The sequence below is a fragment of the Botryllus schlosseri genome, chromosome 9 (genome assembly GCF_051294905.1).
Source record: "Botryllus schlosseri isolate E-star chromosome 9, Bs_hap1, whole genome shotgun sequence".
NCBI classification, from domain to species: Eukaryota; Metazoa; Chordata; class Ascidiacea; order Stolidobranchia; family Styelidae; genus Botryllus; species Botryllus schlosseri.
In genome coordinates, this window is record NC_137244.1 from 14,997,245 (window position 1) to 15,019,960 (window position 22,716).

The 22,716-nt window shown below is 39.8% G+C and overlaps 1 protein-coding gene and 1 long non-coding RNA gene across 2 annotated transcripts; both read right to left on the reverse strand.

Moving 5' to 3' along the window:
- Positions 1-684: 684 nt before the first annotated feature.
- LOC145446701 (uncharacterized) lies at positions 685-19,912 on the reverse strand. The gene is made up of 7 exons (XM_080325050.1): positions 19,761-19,912; positions 19,401-19,631; positions 19,151-19,290; positions 17,894-18,174; positions 16,491-16,603; positions 16,284-16,403; positions 685-1,139 (listed from the first exon to the last, which is right to left on the reverse strand). Exons 1-7 carry the CDS (start codon positions 19,801-19,803, stop codon positions 814-816), a joined length of 1,254 nt encoding a protein of 417 aa, XP_080181176.1. The 5' UTR covers positions 19,804-19,912; the 3' UTR covers positions 685-813.
- LOC145446246 (uncharacterized) lies at positions 9,789-12,096 on the reverse strand. The gene is made up of 3 exons (XR_013917235.1): positions 11,562-12,096; positions 10,126-10,242; positions 9,789-9,915 (listed from the first exon to the last, which is right to left on the reverse strand). It is a non-coding gene; the product is annotated as an uncharacterized LOC145446246 (long non-coding RNA).
- Positions 19,913-22,716: the final 2,804 nt, after the last annotated feature.

A 22,716-nucleotide genomic window follows, 5' to 3' on the forward strand; every position in this document is an offset into this window, starting at 1 on the left:
GATATACAAGCCGGTGATATGACTAGTTCATAGAGCGTAAAGATTATCGAAATGTTTACAGGTTAGAGCAGCGGTGGGCAACTTCTTCAGTCGGCGGGCCGGATATGGGAAAATGAAGCACGTCTCGGCCAGATACCCGAATCAATGCATTAATCGTGTATTTATTCACCTATTCAAGGAGTAAATGGTATTTAATGTAGACTTCAAGTATATGAACCATAGAGACCGAAACAGTATTTAATGAAATTATTACCGTAGTACAGGCTACTTCGATAGCTGTTTAAGTATGTGAAGACATCTGTGGTCGGTCAAAGTTGTCAAACAAGTTCTTTGAACTTTGGCTGCATGTCAGACGTAGAAACTCTTAGTTAAGAATGCACGTGAATGTCAGTTAGATTGCAACGCAGCTTTGTCTTGTTATTGTTCATGATAGAAAATTGTTCGCAGGCAAATGTGTTATGACCCGCGGGCCACATTAGTATGTAAGACTGGAAACTGTCTGCGGGCCGGTCAAAATGTCATCGCGGCCGGATCCGGCCCGCGGGCTATATGTTGCCCGCCCCCGACTCAACATGAAGTGTCTTCACGTTGAATCAAAAGCATTTCTATAGAAAATACCAAACACCAACACCGCCCATCTTCCCACTTCTCAGGCACTATCTAGTAGTATCAACAAACCGGACATACACGTGGCAAGGACACCAATTTTATTTTCGCATAAGCACATTAGCGCAAGTGTGCATCTGCGAACGGTAGAAGATCGCGGAAGGCAGCTAGAAATATGAAACTAGAATTCCCTAAACGCGTGACTCGTCACTCGTCGATGCATCTGCAAATGTCTCTTCGGCTAAACACGCCCCACCGTTTGCGCACGTACTGCGGGCACGTATCGGTGCATTCAATGTGATGACCCAAGAGACACGGGTGGAAAGTACCGGTCGGGTACATCCTACCGTCGGATTCGCCGGGTGTTTTGACCCAAAGAAAAGCATCCAGCCCTTCCTGGTCTGTCAGGCCAACGCAGCTAATCGGCTTCCCGTCATAACCATCGTATTCGTCGTAATAATCACCTCCAAACTCGGAGCCGCCCGGGTTTGCATCGGAAGCTCCTCGTCCACCCGCGGTTCCTCCGGCTGGCACTGGAAAAAATATATATCGCTGATAATGGAGTATTTGGTTGTACTAAGTTCCCGTATATTACTAAGTATATCTATAGCACCAGTTCTAACCGGTATTCCCTGAGCCAGTCCCAGGGGTTCCCTGGAGTTCCCAACACACATACTCACATACTTGCATATGATTTGTGAGTATACGCCCATCTTGGCCATCATTGGTTACAGTCAATTATGCCCGAATTCGAATGATGACTGATCTGGGGGTATGCGTCTCGAATCCTCGTTCGTCCGAAATGCTAATTCTATCTCCAATCTCTCTAAGCTCATTTGCAATCACGCATTGGTATCATGCTGCTGCGTTTCCACTGAACAGTATGCTATTAACCAGGGCTTTGGAGCCGGAGCCGGAGCCCGGAGCCGGAGCCCCGGAGCAGTGCATTTTTACCGGAGCTGGAGCCGGAGGCGGAGCTCCACATAAAATTCAGTCGGAGCCGGAGCTGGAGCTAGTTATTTGAGGGGTAGCTCCGGCTCCGACATAGTTCATAAGATGCTATCAAACATGCAACAACCACATCTTTTGAGTTCACATAATTCAACAGCAGGCCTTCGCGAAATTATGAATCTTTTCCTCTTTCGCGCTACCTTTTCCGACTAACCATGTTCCTGGGGGTTCAACGGCAGAGCAGTCAGATGTTGAATGTTCAATTTTCATACATTACTGCCGAACCTCGGTATGCTAGATATGCCTGTGAATATTGTGGTTATTCGGCAATCCCGAAATTTCGTCATCAGTACAACCTTGTTGGCCATTTGTACGGTTCGAATATGATGATCACTATGTATTACACGAAATGATAAAAAGGATAAAAACGTGATTTCGTTGCACATGTCGATATGACGAGCACGAGCCTAGAAATTCCATCTCATCGTTGCTATGAATAGAATGAGCAAATTGGACAGTGTTATTGAGTATGCAATTATGCATGCGAATTGGAATTCATTACTGCGCATGATCGTCATTCACCACAGTAAGGATTTTCGAGCGTGAATAGGGGATGGCAGAAGAGTAGCCCAAAACGCCGTTACACTCAGCGAACAATTGTCGCGGTGCGAGCTACTTAATGCGGTGTCAAGACCCTATGGTATTTGATGTTGGAGATAAATTACTGATTTGATACGCGATTTCCAATTTGTAATCATCTGTTTCGTAAATTCATTCTTGATGTCTGCTTGATACTCTAGTATTCCCGGATTATCGCGCACTGTGACTTGTAAATGTGCAATGTGCATACTGCATAGTTTAATTCGTTATGGGCATGGCGCAATGTACATGGCGCAGTGTTTAATTCGAGTATTCGATTCGTTTAAACGGGAAAATATTATATTCCGATAAACTTGATCGACACCGTATGGACTGGTAACGCGTGCACCAATATCGAACGTCAAACCATTGGCCATTTGGTACAAATCGAATTTCTATTGATCAGGTCTTGATGTCCGCCCATATTGCTCTTACTATACAGTTACAGTTGAATACTAATCGCTTATTTAAAGATTGAATTGAGCTGTATGGCTTAATGTTAACGAGTACAGTGCCAGTGTTAAAACGCCGCATCAAAATTTTGATACTGTGCACAGCAATGGCATGTAGTAAAGTGCGTTCTAGTACAAGTACAACTCAGTGTTGGGATGACTCGAGTCATGACTTGACTCGAGTCAGACTCGAGTCACATTTTCGTATGACTTGACTTGACTCGAGTCACTTTGCTAAAATGACTTGACTTGACTTGACTCGGCGCATCAGAAATGTGGATTGACTCGTGACTCGGAGCAAAATTCACGAGTCAATTTCAAGTCATCAAGTATAATCGGTTTCGATGAAAATCACTGTATCTTGCATTTGTTCGGATTGTTCGCGAAACTCTGGTGTAACCCGTGAGAGCGACCAATCATTCAATGATCGTGCGTTTTACTGAGCCTCCATTGTTCTCTCACAAACATATTGACCGCAAGCGAAGTGATCGAAGCTTACAGCTTACGTAGACTAGTATAGTAAAGTAATTTCATAGCAAAATGTTCAGTTCTGTTCTCCGTTCTTACCTTAACCAAACTTCTTTTGTTGTATTGAATTTGAATTCGAATATAGTTTATGTCGTCCTCAACCGTTGGCGCATGCTCGAAATGCATCACATCAATTTGTAAATGGGTAATGTATTGCATTTAATCAATTCGTTTCTCATTCTCTATTTGGCTGGTGACTATAAACTGAGGCTATGCAATTATACATACGTAGTTTTGCAGTTCTACTCATATGTGAGCGATACAGTGCCTTCTTGCGTGTATATTTTACTCTATATTCGCTCATCGGTTCAAAATCAATGACCACTCAATCTGTATTTCAGACACCTAGCAAAATGCCATGACGTAGCATAGCCTACCTCATACTTCGAAAAGGCAACTTGACTTGAAATGTGACTTGACTCGTGACTTGACTTGACTTGACTCGACTTGACTCGAGTCACCTCCAAAAATCGAGTGACTTGACTTGACTCGAGTCACCTTCGAAAATCGATTGACTTGACTTGACTCGAGTCAAAATGGGCAATGACTCGAAATGACTCGTGACTCGAAGGTAGTGACTTGATCCCAACACTGGTACAACTATGATGTTATCGACAATTGATAAGTATTGATTATGACGTCACAAGCCGACACGGCAGCACCTATGCCTTCGTTGCTGCATCCGATGTTACTGACGGTTGACAGACTCTAGATTACTATAGATAACTAACCTACGGGTAAATTAGTAATCTATATAGACCAGGGGTGGACAACCTTTTCAGCTAAAGGGCCAATTGAAATTGACGAACGAATGTGCTGCCCACTAGCCGCGCCAGGCGCGTAAAAATTTCAAAGTTGATATTATTATTACTTGGGTATATTGCGGGTCGACTGTATAACGCCCGCTGGGCTCAGTTTGCAAGGACAGGACTATTCGGCATCTGGACATATCGATATCGAAGATTTCCGCTAAAATACGACAATTTATTTGTGCCTACATTTCATCGTCGACGATCTTTCTGCGAGCGCAAACGCGAAAATACTTTCTCTCGTAATCGCGAATATAGTTAAACCCAATCGGCTAAATCAGGTGTTCTTTCATTTTCATGAGTGGGTATGCTACAAAGCAAGAAATCGTGTGACAATTAAACACGCGGATCGTGAAGAAAAATTTTACTACTCTTTTAGTTTATTGTAATGTACGACGATTTGTAATTGATTGATTGATAATGTACGACGGTCATATGATCGACCGAAAAGATCATCGCTCCATCAAATATGCCGGACCTGATGTGTGGAACAGTATCCCGCCGGCCATCCGACAGTCGACGAGCATGTCCAGTGTCCACATTCAAGTCGAAATACAAGCAATTACTACTAAATAAATACAGTCCATCCTCAAGATTACCGGACCACGACTGACCTATCGATCTCGCTTCCCGTGACATGCCGCCCTATTTTCTTGTCGCATTCTTTTTCTATACTATCTTCTTTACTTTCATTCAGTGTGCATGCCTCCTCTTTACATCGCCTAGGCCAAGGTGGGTGTCAGATTCCATAGACTACTCCTTGTCGCTTCGACATCTTCCTGTCATTTCATTGTATCGCATTTTTGTGGTGTATTGAACTGATAAAATTGCTAATAAACCCAATGATGATGATTTACTAAAAATGTGGTTGCGGACCATTGATCTGCCAATGCGTCGGAACTGATATTTTAATCATCAACATCCCAAGTTTCGCGGCCAGACTAATCATATTTTTGGTTCGCGTTGCAAGTTCACAATATGAGCATATGATCTGAGCAATTTAATTTCGATAATATAACAGGATTTCGATAATATAATGGGAAATTAGGTCGCGGGCTACTCAAAACCTTCTCGCGGGCCACATATAGCCCGCAGGCCGCGGGTTGCCCACCCCTGATATAGACAGACACCCTCGATAGTTTTCAGAGCCGGAGCCGGAGCCGGAGCTGGAGCCGGAGCTGTGGAAATAATGCGGCTCCGGAGCTGGAGCCGGAGCTAGTGTATGATAAAAGAAAGCTCCGGAGCCGGAGCTGGAGCAATGCAAATTTACGGCTGCTCCGAAGCCCTGCTATTAACACGAGGTCCTCGCATTGCTGAACTGGTATCTTAACGCGATCAGCAGAAGGCGCACACACTAATTTCCAATATATTCATGATTATGTTTTCGATGTATGTAAATATCATGTTTATTGGCTTTATTCTTTTATTACTCTATTAATGCACAGTTCAATTGGTGCACCTGTATAATCTATTTTATAGTAATGCATTAACAGCGTACTGTGGTAGATTTTGGGGTTCCACGAAGGTTTACAGATTAACGTAAGTGTTTCCCGGGTTACTGACGGTAACGAACCGCTGATCCATAGATATACACATGTAGATTATGCATATTCCAATATCGCTGCATCGTGGAGACTGGTACAGTCAGTGTTCGAACTTAGCCGGTTAGCAACGGTTCTACAAAACCGTCTCATGAAATTTGATGAGATCAGCGAAACAGCTAGCAATATTGGTTACTGTCAATGACGTTATGGAATAGCACAGCCTTAAATATATTACTTTTGTTTGAATCCTGACACTGGGTATAGTACCGTATGCATTTACATTATATTGGTGCATATGCATTGGTGGACAATGGACATGCATTGGTGCATATGCGTTGGTTGTTAAAATTCCGAAAAACGTTCAGTCGAACTCTGGCACCGGGCGTTAGGCGAAGGGGGATGTTTGATTGTGAGACCGCACCTGAAAATTTCGACATTATCATATGTGTTCATTACGTAGCATTGTATCCTATATATCGCATTGTACATTGTGTGTCTTGAGCGGATAAAGTTAAGAGAACCGGTACCGATCAGTTGGTTCACTCAGAGCCCATTGACCAATCTAGTTTTAAAGTTTCTATTCTGCATTTGGAAGCTCAGTGAGCGATGGCCTTATCGAATACCTTCGTGTTGTAAATATACATGACGACTGTAAATAAGTAGGAAGATTGCGAGTTAACCAGAAAAATCGGCCAGTATTGAAATATATAACACAGCATCAACTAGCAAGAAACTGAGAATTCCTGAAGAACAGGACTGAGGAGATGGTGTGAATGACCAGTTTTCGTGTATATTCCAAAGTGTCTGGAATCGTAACAAAACTTGTATGAAGACCACTGCCGGCTGGTCGATCCAAACTGATTAGGCGGTTGTAAAAGAACGGTAATGTCCTCCATGTAATGCCTGCCATTTCTAGAGATATTTTGAGGGAGTGTGGGTGACGTGCATGGTTCTCCGCTTCCTTCTGTTGATTTTAAAAGTATTTTTAAAATCTTTCTTCCGACATTGTGTCCCTACCAATAAATTTTACGATCGCCCTCGCCAACTGCGCCTAAAGTACTAAACATGAAGAATTAGTTGTTATAGGTCGACACCACATTTTGATTGAGTTTTGTCTATACACTCTTAGCGAAAAGAGTGGTTATACACACCCCAAAAGGTGGTACACGAAAACAGAACTTACGTAACCCTGCCGGTGTGAATGACCAGAATCCACCCCATTCCTTGCGGTGTATATCGGATATCTCACCCTAGCCATTAGAATTGATTGGGGCGGAATTTCAATATATACACCCCACTTGAAATCCTGCATCTTCTTCCAAATGGCACGCTATTGCAAATAAACTTTCTTGATTGCATATATTCGATATCAATTGAACCATAATAACATAAAATGGAAACATATTTCGTGAAATAACAAAAACAGAGATCCCAGTGACGGAGAAAAAAATTCACTGAAAATACTGCTCGAAGATCATTGCCCATGTAGTTTTGGGAAGTCGCCTCCTCCAGGTTTCCGAAAAACACTCTTGTACGGCGAAGGCTGAGTCACTATCTTCAGCAAGAACTTGTGGCATCATCCTGAAATCAAAATGCATATTCACAACCCAAATAACAGGCACATATGCTAACATGCATAACTTAATGAAAGACCACAAAAATAGAAGCCATTACAAAGCATATATATTTTCACAAAGTACTTACAAAAAATCAGATGTTACACTTGCTAAGGAATTGCAGCACAGACTGTGGTCCGATAGGGTGAACTTACCGCTATAGGAAACATGTTCACACACGATCACTGTATGTGTGGGCAATTAGGCATCGACAAGATGGAAATTGATGGATAGTTTTCATGCAAACCGCATGTAACAGGCAGACTTGGACAACTAGAAAACGTTCCCTTTTTCCAAATTGGATTGGAATTATATTACAACTACAAGTTTTTTTTTCGAATTAGAGTAGAATTAAAATTTGAGCTACACAGTTGCAAATTAGATTAAAATTATAATTCTAGCTAACAGTTTTTTTCAAATTAGATTAGAATTAGAATTACTGAAATCGCCAAAAGTTGAATCAAACTCCGTTATCATCAAATCATAGTTCATCTTATGAGCATGAGAATAGCAAATTTCTACTGTACAGTAGGGGTGTTCAAAAATAACTTTTTCTTTCAAATCTACTGGCTACTTGATAAAATTGTTAGGTTACCTAATTGAAGCCTGCACACCAAATTTGGTTTGATTCCAACCAGTAGCCGCATTGCTACAGGAGAAGAAAGTTTTTTATTTATTATATGAAAATGAACGAAAAAAGAATTAAAATTTTCTGTTCACCCCATTAAATTGTTAGGTTGTCTATAGCAACAATGCTCAACCGATTTGGCTCAATTCCAACCAGTGGAAGCGGAGTTATTGCCGTCACAAAATTTTGGAATTGAATAAAATAGTATTAACGGTGAACGATTCTTTAATCATTTATGACTGTTGTGCCCACCGTAAATACTATTTTATTCAAATCCAAATTTTTCGAAATCAATAACTCCGCTTCGGCTGGTTTGATTTGAGGATAATTTGGTGGGCATCGTTTCTATAGACAACCTTACAATTTCAAGGGTGAACAGAAAATTTTGAATTTTTTTTACTAATTTTTAAATAATAAATAAAATAATTTTCTTCTCCTGTAGCAATGCGGCTACTGGTTGGAATTGAACCAAATTTGGTGTTTAGGCTTCAATTCCGTAATCTAACAATTTTACCAAGTAGCCAGAAGAATTTGAGAATAAATATTCATTTTTAACACCCCTACTGTACAGCAAGCTTGGCTTGTTTCGCACTATACAGTTCTCCTGTAGCGTTTCCAGGAAAACCAGACATTAGATTAGACTTAAAATTAGACCATAGAAAGATTTCATACATTCGATTAGAATTGGAATTAGAGCATAGAAACATTTCACAAATTAGAATAGCTTCAATTAGGATGATTAGACAACTAGAATACTAGCAACACCGCCTATATCAGAAATAAATGAATATATTTTTGAAGATTCTTGCTGTTAGTAGTGTCATATGCTATTAGTAATTTTATATTAGTCGCGAGGATTCATATCGCAATTTTCAAGGTAGAATCCTCTGAAATTCTGCGTACCATACTTGACTATTTTTCCAACATTTCGTATTCTACTTCCACTTGGCGTAGTTTTGACTTGTATTGGGAACTGTTGCATCTACTTGTAATCGAGTATAAATTGAAGTTGGTATTTCTACATCGACTTGAGTAGCAATGCTGGTAACTTTGACCATCTCTGCTTTGGTTTACCTCATAGATGCGACTACGAAAGTTGACATCAGGTGTCATTACTAGGGCAATTTTTTTTGACATGTCAAAAAAAGTCAAAATTAGGTCAAAATTGTAGCGTTAGGTCAAAATTTGTCAAAATTGTTTACAAAATTTGTCAAAATTGTTTACAAAGTCAAACATTTTTTGACCTCTGCATTTCGTTTGTATCGTAGATTTTGCGCTGTCCTTGAACTTATCATTTGATATTTTACAGCTTGTAGCCTACTTTATAGGCCTACCGTTGTAAACGGACCATCGTCTGCTCATTGTGAATCATAAAGGGTCAAATGAAACAAATATGGACATGGTTTTATGGTCAACGTACCACAATATCCTAGCTGAAGCAAGAATGCTTGGACATTGCATAGTTCTTATATCAAGAAGAGCAAGCTTAAAAATTGTGATATAGACAAGATTGTCAGAATGAAGCAACACGGTTTGTCACCAGCAGTGTGCACACAACTTGAGTGTTGTCAGCTAACAAATGCTGCTGTTGAACGTTCTTTCTCCGTTCTTGGCAAGCTACGTAGTAAGGACAGACACTTTCTACCCGAGAATGTAGGAAAGGATCTTTCGTTGTACTACAGCAAATTTTAATTATTTCCACCAGAATACGTAATGTAACTACTGGAATTCTTCATGGGGCCAGATTTCGTTAAAATACTAGTTTTTCATGTAAAAATCTGTCAGTTTTTGAGCCAAAAACGTTTTTTCAGGCCAATCTACTTTGTAAGGACAGACAGTTCCAATCAGAAATGAAGATAAGTAGTACAATTTTAACATTATATGCGAAAACACCTAATTTGCATACGTGAGGTCAAAATTTGGTCAAATTTCAGTTTTTTAAGTCAAAAAAGGTCAAAATTTAGATTTTTTAGGTCAAAATCTTCCATGTTTTAGGTCAAAAAAATTGCCCTAGTCATTACCAAAGTTGTCATACCTGTTGGCTTGATAACGAGTCTTTCAGTTTTCGCAGCAAACTTCTAAACTCGGTTAGTTCCTATGATATAATCTTGCTCTTGCAGCATGCAGTCTTTAAGCAGCATCCTAAAATTAGAAGAAAATCAGAGAAAGAGATGCATGGACTTGATTTAAATTTGACTACTTGGTATTAATGCAAAACACGAAACGTTTTCTAGTTGGGCAATATTGACTTTCAGAATGGATTCAAAGCGACCGCAGATACAGGTCTGATTAGAAAACCTTGACTTGCCTTATACATGGAGATTAGCAAATTAGCTTGATGCTAATGATTACCTTGCAATATGTGCTGTTTGATAACGATCCATCACTGTTTCGCAGCATACGGTTTTATGGTTCAATGCGACGTCGACTTGGTTGAAATGCCCTGACATGATCTTGTATAGTAGCATCCTAAAATTGAAATAATAACCATGAGGTACAAACGTTTAGTTGACAATTTGGATTGGATTCTAAACTCATCTGATATGTGCGCTGGGGGTCTTCAAAAATGGATTTTTTTCTCAAATCGTACTGGCTACTTGATAAAATTGTAAGGTTACCCAATTTAAGCCTGCACACCAAATTTGGTTCGATTCCAACCAGTAGCCGCATTGCTACAGGAGAAGAAAGTTTTTTTATTTATTATATGAAAATGAATAAAAGAAGATTTGAAATTTTCTGTTCACCCCATTAAATTGTTAGGTTTTCTATAGAAACATTGCTCAACCGATTTGGCTCGATTCCAACTAGTGGAAGCGGAGTTATTGCCGTTGAAAAATATTGGATTTTAATATAAAAGTATTTTTACGGTGACCGATTCTTTAATCAGTTATTACAGTTGTGCCCACCGTAAATACTATTTTATTCAAATCCAAATTTTTCGACATCAGTAACTCCACTCCGGCTGGTTTGAATTGTGGCAAATTTGGTGAGCATCGTTTATAGACAACAATTTCATGGGTGAACAGAAAATTTTGACTCATTTTAATATAATAAATTAAAAAAACTTTCTTCTCCAGTAGCAATGCGGCTGCTGGTTGGAATCAAACCAAATTTAGTGTGCAAGCTTCAATAAGGTAACCTAACAATTTTATCAAGTAGCGAGTAGAATTTGAGAATAAAAAGTCAATTTTGAACACCCCTACTGCACCGCAAGCTTGGCTCGTTTCACATTCTACAGTTCTCCTGTAGCCTTTTCAGGAAACCCAGACATTAGATTAGAATAAAAATTACCGTAGACCATAGAAAGAATTCTTAAATTCGATTAGAATTATAATTAGAGCATAGAAACATTTCACAAATTAGAATGGCTTCAATTAGTATAATTAGACAACTAGAATATCTAGTTGGCCAAGTCTAGCAACACCACCTGTACCAGGAATAACTGAATATATTTTTGAAGATTGTTCCTGTTAGTAGTGTCATATGCCATTAGTAATTTTATATTAGTCGCGAAGATTCATATTGCAATTTTCAAAGTACAAACTTCCGAAAAACTACTTACCATACTTGACTATTTTTCCGACATTTCGTATTCTACTTCCACTTGACGTAGTTTTGACTTGTATTGGGAACTGTTGCATCTACTTGTAATCGAGTATAAATTGGCGGGGTATTTCTACATAGACTTGAGTAGCAACGCTAGTAACTTTGACCATCTCTGCTTTGGTTTACTTCATATATGCGACAACGAAAGTTGACATCAGGTGTCGTTAACAAAGTTGTCATACCTGCTGGCTTGATAACGAGTCTTTCAGTTGTCGCAGCATACTCCTAAACTCGGTTAGTTCCAGTGATATAATCTTGCTCTTGGAGCATGCAGTCTTTAAGCAGCATCCTAAAATTTAAAAAATAATCAGAGAAAGAGATGCATGGACTTGATTTAAATTTGACTACTTGGTATTAATCCAAAACACGAAACGTTTTCTAGTTGGGCAATATTGACTTTCAGAATGGATTCAAAGCGACCGCAGATACAGGTCTGATTAGGAAACCTTGACTTGCCTTAGCCCAGTGGTTCCCAACCTTTTTCGACCCATCGCCCCCTTTTCAAGGTCAACACCGATCATCCTCCCAAAATTTTGTGTACCGAAAATTGGGCATACAAACTGTAATCACCGGCGGGTTGACTAAAAAAAAAGGTCAAATTTTCGGCTCGATGTCTAATTTGACACACTTTTGTAACTAAATTTCCGTGGGTTGACTAAAAAAAAAGGTCAGCCGTTTTGACGCGTCATCGCCCCCCTATCGCCCTTTCCTATTTTCGCCCCCCGTCACCCCCTTAGTCCATTTTCGCCCCCCTGTCGCCCCCTTCGTCATTTTCGCTACCCTAGACCGCCAAATCGCCCCCTGGGGGGCGATATCGCCCAGGTTGGGAACCACTGCCTTAGCCTATACATGGAAATTTGCAAATTAGCTGAATGATAATGATTACCTTGGAATATAAGAGTGTTTGATAACGATCCTTTACTGTTTCGCAGCATACGCTTCTACCGTTAAATGTGACGTCGATTTGGTTGAAATTCCATGATATTAGCTTGTATAGCAGCATCCTAAAATTGAAAAAATAACCATGAGGCATACGGTAAACGTTTAGTTGACAATTTGGATTGGATTCGAAAGGCCCAAGACATCCGAAATGTGTACTGATGTTGTAGCCTTGACTTGCTTTATGCTTGTAAATAAGCGAGTTAAAGTACAATTTTGTAACTATCCTACGCATAGTATATTAATCACCAACAACATATTTGATTTCACATTCACAGAGTAAGAGTCTGCTACTAATAGCAATCAGTCCTTGAATCTAACAAAAAGCAGATTTGTGCATATGCACAGATCGTGTGTATGTCATATCATGAGTCAAGAAGTGCATATATTATGATTTGTTTATATTGATCGAAAGGATAGTTTGATAGGCTTAGTGTGCAATTCATAAAGCTACCAAATAGTGAATAACACAGCAATATAGATATGAAAATAACCAGGAAACTTTGCCCAATTTAGTCCCTCTTTCGCCCAATTCAATGATTGTTCCGTGACGTAACCTGGTGTTCCATTCTAACTTGAATTCTTGCTACGCCCATATTGCGTACTGCTCATATAAGATTGTGGCTGAAATTTAACTCCTTCTAGTATTCCCAGCTCTAAATACCCTTAACCTGCATTATATTGTGGTTATACACTAATGCTGTGCGGAATAGGCCCGATAAATTTTGTACATATAGGCTACGTACAATGTACAATTGTGCATTTGACGTGACATGAAAGAAATTCTAAACCAGTATCGTGACAACTTCATAATGTGTCGTATTTTTGCCACACACTTGAGATACATCGGTCACACTATAGTAGACAGGGTGAAATTTCAGCCAAAGTACGAGTACCGCAGTGCACGATAAATGTGAATTACAATATGATATTGCGGACTTAGCTATTATTCATTCATGTCAAGGTAGCACACGAACTTATACAACGAATGCTTATTTGTCACTGAAGCTGAAACTATATGCGTAGGCGAATTTACTTGATCGAACCGGGTTAAATCCATAAAAACTGAACAATGGAACATTGCCGAAGCCTACCCAAGAAGCCTTAAAGACATGGACAACAATAAAGTGGGCGAAAACACGCATTTTCGGTGGATAATTCAACCCCAAAGAGAATATGTTCTACACGACCTACAGTTAGACACAGCAGAGAAGTTCTCAAGTGCCCACTGCCCATACAATGATCAGTACAGTGATTCGACTGAATTTTTAACAAGAATGCAGACTTGCCGCACCCCTGCCTGCTTAACCAGGCTTCTGACCGACACAGACTTAAAACTTCAACAGTCAAGTTTTGTGGAAGCGGCTAGCGCGGATTGAATCCCAAACTTCATATTTGTCTGACAAAAGGTGTAATCTTTAACAATTCACCCCAAATGTCAATGCTAGGGGTGTATATCTTATGGTATATGTCTGTAGGGGTGTATTCGGCTCATTTCCACCAATAGCTTAGGTGTAAATGACAAATTTAGTACCCAATAGGTGTGATGACCCAAAACACACCCTACGCTAGGGTGTGAATTGCGAAAACACACCATTTTCGTTTACAGTGTAATATCTGTAATTTCACAACTTTTCGATCCTTTTTCAGCCCACGTGATCAAATTAACCGATATCTCAAGGAGGTGGCGTCTTCGAAAACTTAGGGCACGTTAATGATATACGATCATTAATTATACATCTACGGGGGCTCGTTGTTATCAATTACTCTGTTGAATGTTGATATTTCGTGACCTCTCGCCTGTTATAGTCGGAAAATATTGGAATCACCCAATGATGACTTAAAAATACCTCTTTCTTGAGGCGCACAGGTTGACATTTCTTGAATCATCATTTTCTCAGATTGCCATTGAGGCGCTTACATGAACAATTGACAAATGCACATATCTATCAAGGTCTCGACCAACATGCGGCGGTTATTTTCGGCCACGCATTTCTCTCCGCCGATGTTTTGGCAACACACTTTGCGAAGTCTGATGTTGGTCGAAACTTTATATGTCTTGGAGTGTCGTGCCGCGGTAATGGCTGGCCTGAAATGCCTATTTATATAAATTTTATTCGATTTTCTTTGATGGGGATATTCATGTTAAAGTCAAGACATGTAGCGGAATAGAATCGCGCGCAACGCGAAGAAGATCTACAAGTTTAATAATTCTACTAAAAACACTCCAGGATTTACGTTTATTCACGAAATATTTTTTGACCCCCTTCGAACTCGTCCCCTGGTCCTGGCTGTATCCCATGTGCCCTTCACCTTTCCCAATACATATAACTATTATGGCGATGCACGGATAGTCGATGGACTCGATATCCAGCGGATTTGTTTTAGTCGGAGTCGAAGCCGGATTCACACTTTTGCTGATAAGGTCGGATCCGGATATGAGCCGGACTCGCACTTTTTGAGCTACCTGGCAAACCGCAAACAATATGTTAAACTGGGGACACTAAGAACGACTACCAGAGATATAACTTGTGGAGTGCCACAAGGCTCAGTCCTTGGACCGACTTTTTTCCTCATTTATATTAACGACATTGTTAATGCATCTTTATTCCGCACAACGCTATTTGCTGATGATACTCACCTCTTCATAACCTCCAACACTGTCGATGATTTGCATGCATCTGTGAATAGGGAACTCCCAAAAGTGTCGAGATGGCTGCAAGCAAACAAACTGAGTTTGAATGCAGATAAGACCGAGATGCTCGTTTTAAATAATGCCAGTCATAATTTCACTGTGAACATCAATCATAAACAAATCTCAATATGTGACTCAGCAAAATATCTCGGCGTCACCATTGATTCCAAATTGTCTTGGAAGCAGCATATTGAATGCACAATATCAAAACTAGCTCGGTGTGTGGGAATAATGACCCGTCTCCAATCTTTGGTTTCCAGATCAGTACTACGAACCATCTACTTCTCTCTTTTCCACTCGCATCTGCAATATGGAATCGTAGTATGGGGAAATGCATGTACAACATTTTTGTGCAGAATTCGAACCCTGCAAAACCGTGCGATACGGCTGATCTCATCTGTACCTCTACGTACCAATTTATCGCCTTACTACCGTAAGCATCGAATTTTGCGAGTTGATGAACTGTATCGCTTCGAAGTATCAAAAGTTGTTCACAAATGTTTTTCCAATAGTCTCCCTCCTGTGTTTGATGACTTTTTCATACCTGCTAAACATGTCCATTCCCATTACACGAGATCTTCGTCTAAAGGAAACGTCTACTTACCCCAACCCAATAGCAACCTAACTAAGAGATCTATCGACTACTCGGGACCTATCATCTGGAATGCATTACCATCACATATCCGTGAATTGCCTTATAATAGATTCAAAAAAGCCCTACTTGATCACCTCTTGTCGTTACACTAACACTGTTGCCCTACCTCGCCCAGACATTGCTTCATTGATAATCTGCTACCATTGTTTAATTTTTTTCTATTTTCCTATTTTCCTTTCCTAACTAAACATTTTTTTACAGCCAGACTGTTCTGAGTCAAGTGTACCTGTTTGATGCTGGTGTGATCAGACTAGATGACCTTCAAGGTCTTATCGATCATTCCTATCTAATACCGAATACTGTGCACGCATAATTTCTGTACCACATTCACTGCCGTTTGTTATGTATTTTGGTTCGATGAAAATAAAGACTCTCTCTCTCTATCTCTCTCGACAGGAGTTCTACAAGAAGCGTACAGAGTTTAGCGGGATCCTGGGTGTGCATTGGCCGTGTTTTATTTTATTTCTGGCCGAAGTCGGATTCAAACTTTTTTTGCTGATGTAGCCGGAGTCGGATCGGATCCGGATTCCATTTCGAGGAAACTGTATCGCATTCGGACTAGGAGATTTTTCGATCTGCCCAGCATTAACATATAATATATAGATAGATACCAACTCGATCCTTCCGCGGCTGGGTTTTCTGCTTCATAGTCTTGTCTCCTCTTTCCAAATATTCGTAATGAATTATCTGAATTCCCAACTCCAAATTCTCCCGATGAATAATCCAGAGTGTCGCCTGAATACACCGTTTTGAAATAACCCAATTTCATGATCACGAATCATAGCGAGAGAACGGCAAAAGGTTTCGTTGAAGATACCCCACCTTCTGCAATCCTCCGGTGTTGCTGAATGGTGGCGCCGTTCTGCCAGCTGGGTGCAGCGCCTTTTTTAGTCATGGGAGGATCGTACGTGCATTCGTTGATCTCCTCGATGGATCTGAAAAGGCCAGTAAAATATGGCAATATATCCAAGCTAAAGTCTGAAGAAGGATTAATGATTACGGGAAAATAGCGTTTATCTGATCGTTGGCAGTAGCCTCGGTACTTTTGGGATGAAGCTAATTTACCAATTTTTTGTGTTCCTACTGGTATCTTTATATATGGCAGTGTTGGGATGACTCGAGTCATGACTTGACTCGAGTCAGACTTGAGTCACTTTTTCGTATGACTTGACTTGACTCGAGTCACTTTGCTAAAATGAATTGACTTTACTCGGCGTATCAGAAATGTGGATTGACTCGTGACTCGGAGCAAAATTCACGAGTCAATTTCAAGTCATCAAGTGTCGATAAGAATCATTGCATATGTTCGGATTGCTCGCGCAACGCTGGTGTAACCCGTGAGAGCGGCCAATCATTCAATGACCGTGCGTTTTACTGAGCCTACATTGTTCTCTCACAAATATATCGATCGCAGACGACGTGATCGAAGCTTACAGCCTACGTTGTTTTAACTATAGTATAGAAAAGTAATTTAATACCAAAATGTCTATTCCTATTCTGTGTTCTTAACTTAACAACCAAACCTCTTGTTTTATTAAAATTGAATTTAAAAATAGTTCATATAGTCCTCAACCATTGGCGCAGGCTCGAATTGTATCATATCAATTTGCAAAACGGTAATGTATTACATCTAATCAATTCGTTTCTTTATTCTCTATTTTGGCTGGTAACTATAAGCTGAGGCTGTGCAATAGTTTATTAGTTCTACTTATATGTGAGCGATACAGCGCCTCACTTGCGTGTATATGTAACTCTATATCCCTTCATCGGTTCAAAATCAATGACCACTTAATCTGTATTTGAGACAGCTAGCAAAATACAATGACGTAATCACGCCTCATACCTCAAAAGGCAATTTGACTTGAATTGTGACTTGACTCGTGACTTGACTTGACTTGACTCGACTTGACTCGAGTCACCTCCAAAAATCGACTGACTTGACTTGACTCGAGTCACCTTCGAAAATCGATTGAATTGACTTGACTTGAGTCGAGTCAAAATGTGCAATGACTCGAAATTACTCGTGACTCGAAGGTAGTGACTTGATTCCAACACTGATATATGGAGGGTCCTAGCGTAGTATTTGGCTATGGTTTGTTGGGTCACGGGTATGAGTTTTCGAAACTTGGTTTGACCACCCGAAAGTTATTACTCGTTAAGATTGGAATACAGATTGGAAACATGCTTTAAGAAATAAACTAATCAGTTTCTAAATAGCTGCTTACCTGGTTGAGAATTCGCCTCCGTTACGCGAGGTATCAATAATATAATGCAGTCCTGTCTGGCAATAGATTTCCTCAGCCAGTTGCCTGTTGTACGTGGTGTTTATGAAAAAGCCGACATTCATTGAGAAGCCACGCAGCTTCGCAGGCATTTTCTTCAGAACAAGTATGACATGTTCCAAGTTTACAGTCGATTGTAGATACATAGCGTTTCCTACGTCGACATATACCCACGACCGTTTGAATTTCTGTATCGCCTTCTCCACCCGAATGGAAAATGCAAGCTGAATATGACAACAAATAGTTCACTTGTCGAATCTCATCAAAAATCGTAATATTCATTGGGCACCATGACACAATTCGTTCTGAAAGTAGAATAACCACACGAAATTGTTTTCAAGATGGTATTTTATATTGTGGACTTTCATCGCGCGCCCTGTACAATACAGCCGGACTTTTATGCCGATATGCTCAGGTCATAATTCGACTCTTAATCTCATCGTGACAAAATACATGTAGACATCATGGTATCAATGATGTCGTTCTTCCGGAGACATTGGCTAATTCGGTTGCGACTTTCATACGGTATGGTGCGCCGCGCTATACGCCGGGTTCGGGCGCAATGTACATTAGGGCTCTTCAAAAATGACTTTTTTTTTTCAAGTCGTACTGGCTACTTGATAAAATTGTTAGGTTACCTAATTTAAGCCTACACACAAAATTTGGTTCAATTCCAGCCAGTAACCGCTTTGCTACAGGAGAAGAAAGTTTCAATTTATTATATAAAAATAAATAATAAAAAAATTGAAAATTTTTTGTTCACCCCATAACAAAGATTCGGTCACCGTAAATACTGTTTAATTCAAATTCGAAATTTTTCGACGGCAATAACTCCGCTTCCACTGGTTGGAATTGAACCAAATTTGGTGAGCATCGTTTCTATAGACAGCCTAACACTTTCATGGGGTGAACAGAAAATTTTCAATTTTTTTATTATTTATTTTTATATAATAAATAGAAACTTTCTTCTCCTGTAGCAAAGCGGTTACTGGCTGGAATTGAACCAAATTTTGTGTGTAGGCTTAAATTAGGTAACCTAACAATTTTATCAAGTAGCCAGTACGATTTGAGAAACAAAGTCATTTTTGAATAGCCCTAATGTACATAACCCGATTATACCTCTGACAATCTGCATTAGAACGTCAGGAGCAGTAGTGACTTATCACAATTTTCGAACGTCCGCCTCAACCAGCATATTACCTGATACTCGGTATTTTGGTAACCATCTTCTGAGTTGAACGTGTGCGTCAGCATTGTAGGTTCCATGACAATAATCGATAGAATTTCACCCAATTCATCCGCATAATAATCCAATTTTGCATCGTATTCTTTCCAAGATCCTGGAATTGCCGGCGCTATTTACAGCACTAACGTAATTCACGCTCGAATTTGTTACGACTTTACTCCGTGCTATAGAAGAATTATAACGTTTTGCCTGGTTATTGGTTACCTATTCTCTCCTCTGGCATGTAATGGCTGGCCATCACTCCAAGCGCCAGACCACGTGAAGGATACATGGAAAACACAATAACGGGAATCGTAGCGTCTTTGCAGGCCGATCTTTTAATTTGTTGCATCGTGTGGAAATCGTCGTCCACTCCTTGTAGCCAGAAAGCGTTCCTTTCTACATCGAGACCAGAAGCTTCATCGGTAGTGGTAACCATTGCTAGCGGACTAATCCCTGAGAAATTGAGGATAAATACAAGACTAAGTTGCAAACATGAAGAAGAAACTTTATCCGGTAATTCGCACCACTGTCGATGAAACCCACAATCGATCTATACAGAACCACCGTAGCCGTGATACTTACCCATTTTAGCCTCATAGTCGTGTCCACACACAAAGTTTTCCATTAAATTCAGAGTAGTATCCACCACATCATCACTTGAACCTTGATTATGGGTAGTAGCCGTCAAATGATTGATACCTGCAATTTGGAAAACGTGGGGACTTCGCTAAATACTGGCGAGTTGGCCATGTGTGTGCTGCTGACCTAATCCACCGCTGTTCTCGTGTCCACCCCCGAAATTAGGTGGTATGGAATCCATACTCAGTGAGATGGAACTCGCAAATAGCGTGAACGTGGCGTTGATCATAGATAGAATAAACGCCATATTTCCGCGCTCCTCAAGTCAACTATCCGGCATTTGACTTAAAAATGCAACCATCACCTAATATATAAATATAATGAGCATGCCTTTGGGCTGTAATGCGTAACAGATGCGGAATACTTTAGCATTTCTGTATATCTAGAGTAGCTCGGAACAAGCTACAGGAGCAACACTTATAGTCGATGACTGTATCCTTGTCGTGAGATAAATGTGGAGCTAGAATTGATATTCCACTATGTACGGACTATACGGTAATGACAATGTCCGTTTGACCTCAAATATCACGCAGGAATTAGGAAGAAACATTCTAAATTACCTGTAATATAAATAATTATTGTCACGAGAACTCGAACCGTTCTGAAATTCAAACTACGACTTAAATACACTGCAAACAGACGCACATAACTAACTAACAAATTACGAGCCTTACTAGTGTATAATGCTCTACGAATAGAAATGATTACACATATCAGATTGGTGTAATTGTAATTGAATGTAAGAATTACGATTTTTGCTTTTTGTATTGTAGTTATAATGACGGCAAATGTTCAACTATATAATTGTTATTGTAATATAATTACAGATTTTGAAATGATTGAATTATATTTGACATTTTCAAATCAAGTATACTTTGCATTCAAATTGAAGGTTGTGGAGTATGTGGAATCATTCTAGGAAGAATCGCGAAGTACCGAGCGATTGGCAAATTGTCGTCGTGATTGAGTCAGAAATTTGAAAACTTATCGAAATAGAAAGAATATGAAGGAATTTGATGTAATTATCAACGGCATCCCGTATATTGGACTTTGGACTGGGCCATTTTCAATATGATAGATAACGCTGAGAGCTCACCAAATGAATTCTATTATAATATATCGTCCTGATCATGATTTCATTACAATTACATAAATTAAGCCTACAAGTCCATATTAGTAGTTTTAAAACGTTTTCAATTCTGTGGGCCCTGAGTCGGTATAAAATCAACCTACAATTAAATTGGTAGTAAAATATATCGCGCAAGGAATATAATCAAAATAGTATCAGTGACGGGGTAAAATTTGGCAAAATCGAATCACAAATCATGCGAAGCAAATTCCAATATATTCTGTCTGAATCGCCACTATATTTTGATTATTATATCAAATTATTTACAAACAGGGATTACTTTCAATTGAAACGGAATTCAACGCGATGAGTGCGTGGGAGGGTATCAGCGATGACCGGATATTGCATTTTGAGCATCCGAATCAGTCCGACAGCTTGAGTTACTCAGGAAAAATCCGTCTAAATATCCATTCTAATCCGCAGAATCTCTCCCAAGAATCCGACAAATCTGAATTAATAAATTTTAACTTGAACGCTTCTTAGAACAGCTTCAGACTGCTGACAGTCCTACCACAATGTCCACTGTCGGGGTCTGAGTCTGGTTATCGAGCTGATGAACAGTTTTAATCTAAACTCATTTCTGGTTCGAACTATCGAAAACATATAAAGCAAAATCTGAAATAGAATATACTTGCCAATCAATTTATCATAAAATTGTGCAAATTCCGGTCAGAAAGCTATCCGAATTAGAATGATGGTCATCACTGGTATTAAAAATATGACAGAGAGAATCTTATGCACACGTATTCTCTTTTAATGTTTTTCCTTCATTTGTTAGATTCGTTTTAAAAGCTGATTCGCATAATTACCAGAAGCAAGCGGAATGATACGCCGGATAGTTTTCTCCGGCACTATGAAATAAAATTACACATTAATTACTAAATTTCGAAGAACGGTTTGACCACAAACTATTCCTCTCCAGAGCCAAATGGTATCAGACTAAAACTGAAGGAAAAAATTCTTTCGTGAGACGGACACGAATTCAAATTGGCACGAATTCAGATTGCTAGGACATGTCTATTAGTCGTCGGCGCTTTAGGCGAAAATGGAAATGGATTATATATATAGAAGGTTATTGCAAATTTTGAATTTTGCAAACAGCGAGGTCAGGTGACTTTTAAATAGTTGGCCCGGGGCCTACGATACTACGATATGTATCGTATGCCCCGGTTGGCCCGTGTTAGATATCATTCATTCACATGAGTTCAAATGGTACAACTTTCTTTACTGTTAGTAAGACGAAAATCCCACTGTTCGCCGCAACTACCAAACTTTCATCCTAGCTCATGTTAAGGTTGCGATTATTCCTTATGCGGGGATGTCTGGCCGACCGCAATTTGAGGCAGGAGTCGTGTTCAATATTGAGGTTTTACTAGCTGGAAGATGGGACGTCTCGAGAAAAATAACGTCAATGGTGGTATCTGAATTCAAAGTACATATAGACCAGTGGTCGGGAACCTTTTTTGCCGAAGAGCCATATTGGCCCTACTTTTTCCATCTCAACTCCCAAAGAGCCATACATGTCAATCAACTGTTACGTCACAATTGGAAATTCGTGACGTCATGGTAGCACTAATTCGAACTCACTACATATGATTCCTCGTGCGCGCCACATTTTCTCAGTAAAAGCTGGTATTTATTGTTCGAATATAAAGCTCGAAACGAGGGGTTAGACGCAGACGGGCCAAGCCTCCACCAAGGATAAGGCAATTCCTTGTATAAGTAGCTTAGAATTTATTATAACTGATATTAAGCGAATGTGACTGTCAC

Excerpts from the sequence above, each read along its gene's own strand:
- LOC145446701 (XM_080325050.1), bottom strand. The coding sequence starts at position 19,803 with ATGGAAAACTTTGTGTGTGGACACGACTATGAGGCTAAAATGG. Across the intron at positions 16,604-17,893 it reads GGAGGCGAATTCTCAACCAG|ATCCATCGAGGAGATCAACG; the intron begins GTAAGCAGCTAT and ends TGGCCTTTTCAG. Across the intron at positions 16,404-16,490 it reads ACACCGGAGGATTGCAGAAG|GCGACACTCTGGATTATTCA; the intron begins GTGGGGTATCTT and ends CGGTGTATTCAG.